Source organism: Neovison vison, chromosome 3 (genome assembly GCF_020171115.1).
Source record: "Neovison vison isolate M4711 chromosome 3, ASM_NN_V1, whole genome shotgun sequence".
Classification (NCBI taxonomy): domain Eukaryota; kingdom Metazoa; phylum Chordata; class Mammalia; order Carnivora; family Mustelidae; genus Neogale; species Neogale vison.
In genome coordinates, this window is record NC_058093.1 from 76,743,249 (window position 1) to 76,756,343 (window position 13,095).

The 13,095-nt window shown below is 36.2% G+C and overlaps 1 protein-coding gene across 3 annotated transcripts in view; it reads left to right on the forward strand.

The window, feature by feature from the left end:
- UBE2E3 (ubiquitin conjugating enzyme E2 E3) overlaps positions 1 to 11,671 on the forward strand; it is an 88,044-nt gene extending 76,373 nt beyond the window's left edge. For all 3 annotated transcript variants that reach the window (XM_044242465.1, XM_044242467.1, XM_044242466.1), the window contains exons 4-6: positions 4,932 to 5,064; positions 9,692 to 9,839; positions 11,033 to 11,671. In XM_044242465.1, coding sequence (XP_044098400.1) covers positions 4,932 to 5,064; positions 9,692 to 9,839; positions 11,033 to 11,130 — 379 coding nt within the window. In that variant the 3' untranslated portion in view covers positions 11,131 to 11,671. The remainder of the gene's footprint in view (positions 1 to 4,931; positions 5,065 to 9,691; positions 9,840 to 11,032) is intronic.
- Positions 11,672 to 13,095: the final 1,424 nt, after the last annotated feature.

The following is a 13,095-nucleotide window of genomic DNA, read 5'->3' on the forward strand; positions in this document are numbered from 1 at the left end:
TTGCCATCGTGAAGAAAAACATTCCAGGCAGAGCTTCATCCCTGCAGAAGCCCTGCAGTGGAAATGTACACTGTGTGTTGGAGAAACAGGTTGCTACAGCCAGTTGAACAAGGAAGAGAGGAGCAGATAAGAAGGATATTGGTAGTGGTGGTGGCAACAAATTGTTGGGCCTCAACATTGCATTGTGAGACTCATAAGGCTTTGACTTGAACACAGGATAGGGTAATAAGCCTTGGGAAAGTTTTGACCAGACTTATATGATCTGATTTACTAACTATTGCTTTGCCTAATTGTCATTTGCAAATAGACTACCACGGTAGAAATAGGGCCAAAAGTGGAAGCAGAGAGCTATTGTAACTAACCAGGAGAGGATTCTAGTGTTTTGAATTAAGGTTGAGATGGTAGGAGTAGGGAGAAGCAGTAGAATTTTGAGTTTATTTTGGACATAAAATCAGCAGAATTTGTCAAGATACTGGATGTGGGAAAGAGTATTATCAAAGGTGAGGTCTTTGTTTTTGTTCTGAGGAACTAGAAGAATGGAGTTGGCATTAACTGAAACAGGGAAGATTATATGAGGAGTCCAGGAACTTAGTTTGGAACATGTTAAAAATGAGGCACTTTTCAAAATACATAGGTTTTGATATATTAGATTTCAAAATAAAAACTGTTTAGTAAGCATTTAGATGTATAGCTCTGGAACTCAGGATAAAAAAATCTGGTCTGGAGATAGAGATTTGGGAATTGAGAGCCTTCTGGTGCTGTTGGAAGCCATAAAACTGCATGAAGTCAGCAAAAGAAGGGTTGTGAGTACAACAGAGAAGAGGTCCAAGCACTGAGTTCTCAAGGACTGGCTGTATTGTTAGATTAGGGAGTTAAGGAGCTGTACTTAGTGGTTGAGAAGGAAGGACCAGAAAAGTTAGGAGGAAAGCCAACAAGTATGTTATTCTAGGAACAAAACAGACAAGTTATATCAAGGAGGAAAAAGTGATCAACTGTGTCTAATGTTGTTGGGCCAAAGAAGATGAAGATTGAGAAATAAGGATTGGGTCTCCTGTGAGGTCATTGGTGACCTTTGATGAAGGCTGTTTCAGTGTAGTGAAGGGGAGTGAAAGCCTGCTAAGAGATCATTGAGATGGGACCTGGAAGGCATAGAGTAATAGATTTTTTTTTTTTCAAAGATTTTATTTATTTATTTGTCAGGGATAGAGGGAGAGAGAGAGCGAGCGAGCACAGTCAGACAGAGAGGCAGGCAGAGGCAGAGGGAGAAGCAGGCTCCCCGCCAAGCAAGGAGCCCGATGTGGGACTCGATCCCATGACGCTGGGATCATGACCTGAGCCGAAGGCAGCCGCTTAACCAACTGAGCCACCCAGGCGTCCCTAGATGTTTGTTTTTTTTTTAAAAAAGGTTGGGAAGATAGTATTGTGATATTCTTCTGAACATGATTCACCAGAGAGGGAAAAACAAATGATCTAGGATGGCATGTGTAACTGCTTGTGTAAAAGAGAAAGAAGGTGAACCAGTGAGAAGGTATAAATAGTACCTGTCTTGAGATTGTTAGCATTTATCACTCACTTTCTACTCAGCTGTGACGCCTCAGTGGCAGATCAGATGCTAGCCTGTAAAATCCTTTGCTTGAATTTGAATGGAATCATCTTTTGCATCCAGCATCTCACCCCCTTATCCCCACCACCAAGAATGTCTTGATTTGCAGATGGCACTTTTATGGGAAGAAAAAGGGCTCCTTACTCTAAACAACGCAGCTTAAAACAAGGGCTGGATTTTAGCTGTCACTCACTCTAGGCTTAGTATTCTTGGAACAGTAAAAGAATCATACTGCCACAAGCTTCTGCCTTGCTCAGTCTCCCCTAAGACAAGAAGGAAAGTCACATTTAATATTCTGCTATAATAAACATATCCTTTGTCCTATGGCAAAACAGCGTAAGTGAGAAGAAAGCAAACTTAAGAACGGGTACGAATTTGGTTTAGGAATCCCAGTTCTGCCAACTGGCAGAAAGGATTTAAGATTCATCATTTGCTTTCTCTGTGTTGGCTTTTTCAAGTATAAGGGGCAGGGGTGGGGGTGGGGTTGGCTTCTACCAGATTCTTTTCAATCTGAAATTCTATGATTCATTAAAATACAGTAAAACCCAACTAAATTTGAATGTATCCCCTGAAGCATAGCATAGTTCTACTGAGAACTAATATCACTGAGGAAGTTTGTTTTGGGGTTTTTGTTTTGTTTTGTTTGGATAACAGCACCCCTTGGATTCTTACACAAGTAAGTATCAGCAGTATTTGGAGATTAAATTAGGTGTAGTAGCACTGACATTAATAAGAGGAAATATAGCATACTATTGAGGACAATACAGACTAGTTCACAGACTTTGTCTAAGTTCTGTCTGAGTCATTTTCTGGCCATGGGACACATGGAAAATTATTTAACTCTCTGAACCTTTGTTTCCTCATCTAAAAATAGGAATGTACTAATAGTACCTACTTCATGGATTTTTAAGGAGAATTAAATGAGTTATATGCTATGATGCTTTGAACAATGCCTGGCATGTAATAAGGATGGGCTAAACCTTAACTAATGTTGTTACTACTACCACCACCACTGGGTGGCACATGTAGTTTAGAATCATTTTAGTAAGATAGCCACACCATAGATGTCTTTGACACTATAATTTAATCATATAATAATTACCTTAAGTGACCAAGGGAAAAATTAACTTGGAAAGGAAAATGCTTTTGAATCAGGTTAAACCTTTTTTGTTTGTTTACAAAATTAGGACTCAGTTTGATGTTTTTAGTACAGTAAAAATTAACTTAGGGAATATACCTGATTCTCAAATGATGACAGAACAGTGAGCCATTATTGTAATTAGTTTGTTTCTGTGTATACTTGAAACATATAAAGCACTATTTATTTTGAAAATGTTTTTCCCTAAATATTCCAAAATAGTGAGGGTTTTATTTAAGTACCTTAAAGATAGGTCTTTAAAACATGCTGTAAACATTTTGATTATACCATCAAGTTTTCTACACCCTTTCTGTATGAACTGTTTTTTCAGAGCACACATTTGATTATTGATAGTATCACTTACCATCATGTTTACAATTCTCAGCTTATTTTACAAAATTAATAAGATACAAATTATTGTAACTATACTGAAAGTCCTGTTGTGATTAATGTGGGTGATTTATCAATGCTGTTTACACTTATTTTAAATTAAACATGCAGGTGAATTTCTAAACTGGTGGTTACTTTTAAAGAAGAAATGCTGTATATGTATTATCCGTTAGTTCAGAAAGTCAATATAATTCATGATGGCAAAGATTAGGGAAGAAAGGAAGTCTGAGGGTAAATTGGAAGAGAATTTAAGGAGCAGTGGATGTGCCTTACCAGCAAATAATTGTGAGGCTAGATTATTTTTGAATTATTTCTCGTTTCGAATTTTATAAGTGAAATGATGTATTGTTAAGCACAATGTAATGTACCTGGGACTTAATAGCATCTAGCATGCAGACTTTGGTTTCTAACATTCCCTGTGTGAGAGTAAAAGGAACCAGGGCTCCCTGAGGAAATGGCTGATTCCAAGGCTGGAATCCTGGGACATCTAGTTATGGCAGAAAGTAAGGAAGTACTCCTAACATCACAGCAGCCTGTCACAGGAGTAGAGGGGCGATTGGAAAGGGGCTCTCACTGGCCAAATTTGTCATCAAAAACAGTTAAAGGTAGTAATGAATTATATAAATCATCAGGGGAAAAAAAATCCATGAAAACCACACCAGTAATACACATATTCATACAAATAGGAAATGAGAGGGATCAAGGGCTAGCTGATAAATGTAGAAGAAATACTGAAATTGGAAAAACCATGATTTTATCACCATAACAGTATAGTTTATATACTGTGTCTATATATAGTTTATATTTTATAGCTTGGATGTTAAATCTAGGAGAGAAATTTTGATGAAGAGCAGAATGTTTGCATCGTCTTAAGTGTCTATCCAAATGTTATTTATTAGTTGCAGGGAAAAAATAGTAAGCAGTAGGAGAATCAGACAGCACTTGATCTAGATGATAAAAATTAACATCACCAATTAGGGATAGGTAAATGAATACCATGGTAGCTGGAGAACACATCACTTACATACTATTTGGCCGGGAATGCACTGTCTGCATCTAATTATGAGGAAACCAGATAACTCAAAAAAGATGAGCATTCTATTAAAAGAAGAAGGAGGTGATGGGGAGGAAGATGACTGTATTCTTCCAAAATGTTAATGTTTGTTATAAAAGTCAAAGGTGGAAAAAACATAGAACAAAAGACATAGAACATAGATGATCACAAGATGATCACAAGAGTAGATTCTGTATCTGGAGGAAAATTAAATTTTTAAAAAGACATTATTTTGCAGATTATAAGTTAAAGTGTTTTATTAATATATTTACTGAGGTTGTAGCTATATTGTGATTATATTGGAGGTTAATTTAGGAAATGTGCACACTTAAGTATTTATGGGAAGGGGGCCAGATGTATTCATTCAGCTTATTCTCACATGGCTCAAAAAAAGCACTGTGTGTGTGTGTATGTGTGTGTGTGTGTGTGTGTGTGTACATGTATATATATATACACGTACATAGAGAGAAAGCGGGGAAGGGAGGGAGAAAATGAAAGAGTTGATGGGTGCAAATGCTAACAGGAACAGTCTGGGTAAGATTATACTTGTGTTCTTTGTTCTTGCAGTTTTTCTGTAAATTTGAAATATTTGCAAATAATTTATACATACATGTATGCGCACACTGGGACTTATATTTATCTCATTGTTCTCGATTGCTAATTTACTTTTAATACTTAATTGGTTTTAGATGTTAACATTCATTACTTACGGATGTACACATTGATTTTTAATTTCTTTTAAATAGTGCTGGGCCTAAAGGAGATAACATTTATGAATGGAGATCAACTATACTTGGTCCACCAGGTTCTGTATATGAAGGTGGTGTGTTTTTTCTGGATATCACTTTTTCATCTGATTATCCATTTAAGCCACCAAAGGTAAGAACCTTAGAAGTCCATTCTTTAATATTTATCCTTTTCCAAAATTCTAGAGGTTAAATGTGTATTGATGTAATCATTTTTATTTCATTATTTTTCATGAATTGATACAGAAGCTCTCATGTAACCAAGAACTTTAAAACTGAAAGAAATTGATTATTGCCTATACAAATAACTTTATAATCAGCAGGAAGAAAGTTTGTTAATTGTAAATAAAAGTATGCCACTTTGCATACCAGTAAAGCAGGTACATTTTAGATTTATAAGGGAAAATATCCTATGGACTTTCCTTGAGAAGCATATTGGGGTTAAAAAAAAAAGTAAACCTGTTGGACAGCTTGCAGAAATAAGAATTAAATAAGTTGAATTTTATGCTTATACCTTATCTTTACAGATCAGCAAAAACTAGAAAAACAGCAAAGAAGAGGGAAACTACTATTATTTAATCAGCTTACTCTGTGACCTCTGTAGATATGATGTAGTAATGGGAGTAAGGGTGGCTGGGTGGCTTATGTCTCAGCTGGCTCGCGATATTAACTAGATGGATAACAGAAGGGTTGAGTTGTACCTTGTAATGACTGGCAATTATTTTTCAAGTCTTAAACATAACAATTACCTGGATGGTTTCCTCCTCTCACTTCTCATTATAAAGTGGTCAAGCCAACAGGTAAAAATTGCCAGTGTTAAGCCTGAACATAATTATGGTCTAGTTACAGAGACTTCTGATATGTCAGGGGAAAAGTATGTTGTTATCAAGCCTTGAACTATGATGAAATGTTTTTCTTTTCAACATAGTTCCTTATGTTCCCTACACTATTTAGAATACATGTAGCAATTTAATGCCTGCGTGGCAATTCAATGCCTGTGCTCACTTGCATGCTTGGGTTGGGGTGCTGGAGAGTAAAAATTAAGGTTTTTTGTTTGTTTTTTGTTTGTTTTTAGACCTGGGATTATTTCTCCCATTATCTAATAAGATAACAGTTCCACCTAGTGGTATTTACCTCAAAGTACAGACACCAGGGTTCCCTATCACCTAAAGGTATTTTGCTGTGAACTAGAGTTATCAGTATTTTTTGAGTATTATACTATGTGATCCCATTAGAATTTAAGATTTTTAAATGATTGTCTTATTGAATGTGCTCACGTATGTAGAGTATATCTTGCTAGTTCAAATGAAAGGAACAGGGACGCCTGGGTGGCTCAGTTGGTTGAGCGGCTGCCTTCGGCTCAGGTCATGATCCCAGCGTCCTGGGATCGAGTCCCACATCGGGCTCCTTGCTCAGCGGGGAGCCTGCTTCTCCCTCTGTCTCTGCCTGCCATTCTGTCTGCCTGTGCTCGCTCTCTCTCCCTCTCTCTCTCTGACAAATAAATAAAATCTTTAAAAAAAAAAAAAATCTAAAAAAAAAAAAATAAAAACAAATAAAAGGAACAAAGCCTTCGTGTGAATAATACTACAAATTGTATTAACATTCAGAATGACACATGTTAAGTGCTGGTGTATCACTAACTGCTCAATTTGTGTTCATTGGTTAAGTTTCCGGTATTACAGAAAACAAAATCATAGCCGTCTTTGATAAATAGTGATACTTATTTCTAGATGCCTCATTTTTCTTGAAATTGGTTTTAATGTGGTAGCAAAATTAGAAAAAAGTTTGCAAGATTTATTTTTTGCAAAATTATTTTTATGAGGGAATATTTGTTAAAGAAAAGGACTTTCCTATTTTTCTTGGCCTCTTTTAATGTTAATTAGAAAATGACTAACATAAACCTTTCAAACCGTAATTCTATGTATGATTTATTAGTTGTTTTGGTTAATATAGTGGTTATGTTTTAATTTAGCATTTAATTTTTTTGCTGAAGTCTCAGTATTTCAATTTTCTAATCCTTCCATGGTGAATCATTCCTCTTCCCTAAGATACCTGACACAGTATTATGAAGCACTATCCAGATCTGTGGTTGAACAAGTGAGAAAGAAAGAATACTGCTGTTATTTTGGTGTTAGATGCAATTATTTCTATACAATTCTGCTTATTCTTGAAGTTCAGGTAAAGTGTTGAACTTCTTGAGGAATAATAAAAATTTAATTCTCTTCCGTTCACCAACTATTAATAGTTGAATGGATTCGAAGTATTTTTTTAAGATTTTGTAAAATTTATTTGAGAGAGAAAGTGCACACGCATGCACGTGCCAAGAGCGAGCAGGGGGAGGAGGAGAAGCCACTCCTTACTGAGCAGGGAGCCCAACTCAGTAATTGATCCCAGAACCCAGGGATCATGACCAGAGCCAAAGATACACGCTTAACCTGCTGAGCCACCCAGGTGCCCCAAAAGGATTCATATTATTAATTGTGTTTATAAATCACGCATGTCTGTTGAGTAGTCAGCTCTTGGTGATCTAAACATGTATTATTCCCATATTCTAGAGCAGAAGCATCTGACAGAAATCTAATGCAAGCTACATGTGTAATTTTAAATTTTCTATGAGCTACATTATAAAGGGTAGAAAAAGGCAGTGAAATTAATTTTAATAATATCCAGTATATCCAAAATACTCTTTTGAACATAAAATCAATGAAAAAATATTATTAATGTCAGAGTTTCATTCTCTTTTTGGTACTGTGTCTTTGAAATGTTGGTATGTATTGTATATTTTTAGCTGGTCTCACTTCAACAAGCCATATTTTAAGAGCTATAAAGGTAACATGTCCACTCTGTTACACAGAGGTTCTGGAGGTACAGATTCTTCCCTTTTTCTCCCTTGCTAGACCACTGGTTTCTTTTTTGTTTTTAATTATACATCCTTATCAGAAATATACTTTTGAGGGCTTTTATTTAATTTTTTTTTTTAAAGATTTTATTTATTTATTTGGTAGAGAGAGATCACAAGCAGGCAGAGAGGCAGGCAGAGAGAGAGAGAAGGAAGCAGGCTCCCGGCTGAGCAGAGAGCCCGATGCGGGGCTCGATCCCAGGACCCTGGGATCATGACCTGAGCCGAAGGCAGTGGCTTAACTCACTGAGCCACCCAGGCGCCCCCTTTTGAGGGCTTTTAATTTTATTTATTTTTTTAAAAGATTTTATTTATTTATTTGAGAGTGAGAGAGAGCATGACAGGGGAGAAGGTCAGAGGGAGAAGCAGACTCCCCGTGGAGCTGGGAGGCTGATGCGGGACTCAGTTCAAGGACTCCAGGATCATGACATGAGCCGAAAGCAGTTACCTCACCAACTGAGCCACCCAGATGCCCTTTAGAGGGCTTTTAATATTTTCTTTCTAGACTCTACCAGAGAGATCATATAGTACATTGGTAGTTCCAAGAGTCAGGAGCTGTTTATTTTTTTTTTTCTCAGCTACTCTAAATTAAGAATTAGCCACCCCATTAGTATTTGTGACTTTTTTTTTTTTTTTAAGGTTTTATTTATTTATCTGACAGAGATCTCAGGCAGGCAGAGAGAGAGGAGGAAGCAGGCTCCCCGCTGAGCAGAGAGCCTGATGCGGGGCCCAGTCCCACAACCCTGGGACCATGACCTGAGCGGAAGGCAGAGGCTTTAATCCACTGAGCCACCCAGGCGCCCCTTGTGACTGTTTTGAAACTTGCCAGTATTTGTTCCTATGATTAACCCACTTTTTTTCATATATCTAAGAGATAAATAGTTTCCTTTATTCATTACCTTATGACCTTACTTTTATTTCATTTTACTGTCTTAGTCTAACAAGGCACTGAACCAGTTGCAGAAACAAAAGGCTAAAAAATAGACTGGTGATTTCATCAACCATCCTCTAAATCCTTGTCCAATATTTTCTGATACATGACAGGACATTAGCTGAGTTGATACTGATCTTTTCTACTAAGAAACTAATGTAACTTTTGTTTTATGGTAAAATAATTTCTTCCTGAGTTCCTTCTTACCTTTGACGCTAAAACAGAGCTGTGCGTGCACATGTGTGCATGTATATATGGTATATATATATATATATATATATATATATATGGTCACACATACACAAAATTATTTTGTGTCATTTGTTTACAGTAAACCAACCAAATCAGCTGCTTACTTTGGTGTAAAACTGATATGGTACCTAATCTGCTGGGTAAAAAAATCTCAACTGAACTGAATAAAACCATTTCCTTTTTTATTTTTCCTTTTTAAACTAGGCTCCACACTTAGTGTGGGGCTTGAACTCACTACCCTGAGATTAAGACGTGAGCTGAGATCGAGTTGGATGCTTAACCCAGGCGTCCCAAATAAAATCATTTACCTTATTTTTTTTTAAGATTTTATTTATTTCTTTGAGAGTGAGACAGAGAGAAAGAGAGAGAGCATGAGAGGAGAGAGGTCAGCGGGAGAAGCAGACTCCCTGCTGAGCAGGGAGCCTCATGATGCGTGACTTGAGCCAGGGACTCCAGGATCATGACCTGAGCTGAAGGCAGCCGCTTAACCAACTGAGCCACCCAGGCGCCCCTAAAATCATTTACTTTTTATATTAGTTAAATCTGATATTTATTAGCTCTTCAGTAAATTATTTTCTATTTAGTGTCTATGATGTATTGTACTTTACTTTTGCTGATGAGAGTTTTAGTAGGTAATAAAGCATTCTTTTTCTTTGTTTTTAATGGAATTGCCCTTAGGTTACTTTCCGCACCAGAATCTATCACTGCAACATCAACAGTCAGGGAGTCATCTGTCTGGACATCCTTAAAGACAACTGGAGTCCTGCTTTGACTATTTCAAAGGTTTTGCTGTCGATTTGTTCTCTTTTGACAGATTGCAACCCTGGTAAGCAAACCTTTATTAACACACGCAGTGGGGCTACAGAAATCATTGTGTTCTTGCCTTAACTATGGATTTGAGGAAGTAAATGCTGTTGGTGGAAAGATAAGCATAAATCATTTTGCAAGGAAATTATCAAAGCCATTTCATTTAGAATAGACCAGAAGTCTCACAGTAACTTTGTTTAGTTTATTAATGGCATGCTACCTATAATTACTTTCTTTCTGTCGTTGATGGACTTTTTTCTAAATAATGTCGTGGTACAAACCCTGTTTGATATGAAGAAAGCCATGACTGGCACCAGTGCCTCCTTTTCTAGCTCCTTCCATGCTGTCGTGTGCTCTAAAGCAACTGCTTTCTTAGTAATTAATGTATGGCTTCTTGTTCTCCCTTCTTTCTTGGATTATGGTTAGGTTTTATAAGTAGTAATAGTGGATATTAAAGTGATAGTTGATGTGTTGGACTAGATTATGATTGTATTAACTCAGATAAAGTCATTAATAACATAGTTCTAACATTTTCAAGAAATGCTTAATTACCACATATTAACATGTGTAGTTGACTTGAAAGAGTGATGTTTAAGCCTGGGATTTTACATATGTTATCTTACTAAGTTGTCATTTTTTAAAAAGTTGAATTACTTTTTCTACATATTGAACTAATCACCAAAGGCTTTTACTTTTATTGTAAGCCCAGCAGTTTTACCTATGCCCAAGAGAATTAAAAAGGGTGAGGCAGCTCTAAGTGAACTGGTAGGGAAAGAGCAAGGCACTGAAGGAAAGTACATATGCTTAATAATATTTTAAATGCTTGTGAATGTGCATTCTATCTAAGTAGAAATGCTGTAAACTATATTGTAAGATTTGCATTTTTATTTAAAAATCACACTTTTTTAAACATCCAGAAGAAGGTAGGAATATAATCACCAGCCACACTTCCATTGCTGAATAAAATGCAGAGCAGTAGTATTTAAAAAATCAAGTTTATTAAGTCAGCATGTATTTTTTAGTTAAAAGGGCTTTTCTAATTTGAATATTAAAATATACAGATGCTTATGTTATTTAAAGCATTTTAATCTTGAAAATTTAGCCATTATATAAAAAGATGCTGCTGAAAAATTAGTGTTTTGATTTAATAGAGTATTAAAACTGTAATAAGACACTGTGTAATATCTCTTACTGTTCTTTCTATTTTTCCAGCGGATCCTCTGGTTGGAAGCATAGCCACTCAGTATTTGACCAACAGAGCAGAACATGACAGGATAGCCAGACAGTGGACCAAGAGATACGCCACATAATTCACAGAATTTGTATGCGGTGTGAAGGAGCAGAGGGCCCCTTCCCACTGTGCTGCAAATCTTTATAGCCTTTACAATACGGACTTCTGTGTATATGTTATACTGATTCTACTCTCTGCTTTTATCCTTTGGAGACTGGGAGACTCCCCAAAAAGGTAAATGCTATCAAGAGTAGAACTTTGTAGCTGTAGATTAGTTATGTTTAAAACGCCTACTTGCAAGTCTTGCTTCTTTGGGATATCAAAATGTATTTTGTGATGTACTAAGGATACTGGTCCTGAAGTCTACCAAATATTATAGTGCATTTTAGCCTAATTCATTATCTGTATGAAGTTATAAAAGTAGCCGTAGATGACTAGGAATTATGTCATTTGTATTAAACCCAGATCTATTTCTGAGTATGTGGTTCATGCTGTTGTGAAAAATGTTTTACCTTTTACCTTTGTCAGTTTGTAATGAGAGGATTTCCTTTTACCCTTTGTAGCTCAGAGAGCACCTGATGTATCATCTCAAACACAATAAACATGCTCCTGAAGGCATAGTTTCCTGTCGTAATATTTTAAGTCAATCTTGTTAGAAGGTGTGTCTGAGATGATTGTTGATGAAACAAAAATGCGGATATGAAGATTGACTACTAAGGACCAGTACAAATAAAGGAATTGTTAAAGTGAAAACATTTGAAATCTTGTTAAATGTGTAGTTTTTTTTTCCTTGAAGTACTTACTAATGAGAGCATATAATGAGCTTAAATATGTAAAACTGGATTTTAAATCATTGATCTCAAAACACACAATGCTCTACTTCCATGATAGTTAAGCAAAAGATAATGTAAATTGTGACTCATTCAGGAATCTGGTATTAACTTATGGAACATTTTGTTTCCCAAGTGGTGATTTCCATCCACCATCAGACAGTGTTATCAGATAACTTTAATCTGATAATACTTCTGTGTCATTGGTACATTTGTTACTTTGCTACTAATCCTGGTCTTGAATTTTCATGGTGTATTGAGTGTATTACCATTCTTTTTAGGCCCTTAGCCAGCAGATAATAGCTAGAAGCAGAGTTGAACACAGAAGCTGTTGTCTGGCCTGGAGATGGGACAGAACTCTGGATTAGTGTACGGATGTGGCATTTTTTCCTCATTTGAAAAAATAACTAAATTTTAAGGGTTTTACAGGTTACTTCTTTTTGGTTATAGTTATCAAATATTAGATTTCTTATAGGAGAATTACTTTGCAATATTCAGGTTTGGTAAATGTTATAAATGTGCTTAAATTTTTTCTATGACTATGATAATTATTGAGGTAGTTCTCCAGTCCTGTAGCCAAGGTTGTGGAATGTGGTGCAAATGTCTTCTCTAGTCCTAAATAAGGAGTTTAGCGTACCATCTTAAAATTTATAGAGTAGAGTTATTAGCATAAGAATACATTGCTTTAAGCTAATAAAGTAAAACATTTATAGTAGTGCATACCCTCACAAAGTAATGGGCCTCCTACTTGAGAATTTTCAATGGAAGTCTTAAATTGTCTTACTCCATCTCTCCATATTACAGAGGAACACTAAGCAAATAGGTAGTATTTTGAAGAATTTAGGCTTAGGTCTATGAAAAGCTCTGAGCCTTGACTATTTTAGGTGGTAATAATCGATAATGGAGTTCAAGTCAGTGTGATGTAAACTGTAAGGATTTCTGTGTAGGTGAGCTGCAAAAGGTGTTTTTTTCCCCACTTCCAGTATTGTATATTCTGCATCCTAAAGTAGTGAACCTCTCTCTTGATGCCAGAAAAGCTTTCATCATAATGAGTATTAGGATGTTTGGGATGCTATCATTAGACTTTCTTTATTTGTTACCCCCTAATTACTACCACCAACCTTTTTGCTACTTTTTAGGCTTACTTGAGTCAGAGAAGAAGGACGTGGTTACTTAAAAATGTTCCTGGCTCTTTCACAAACTACCTTTATGGC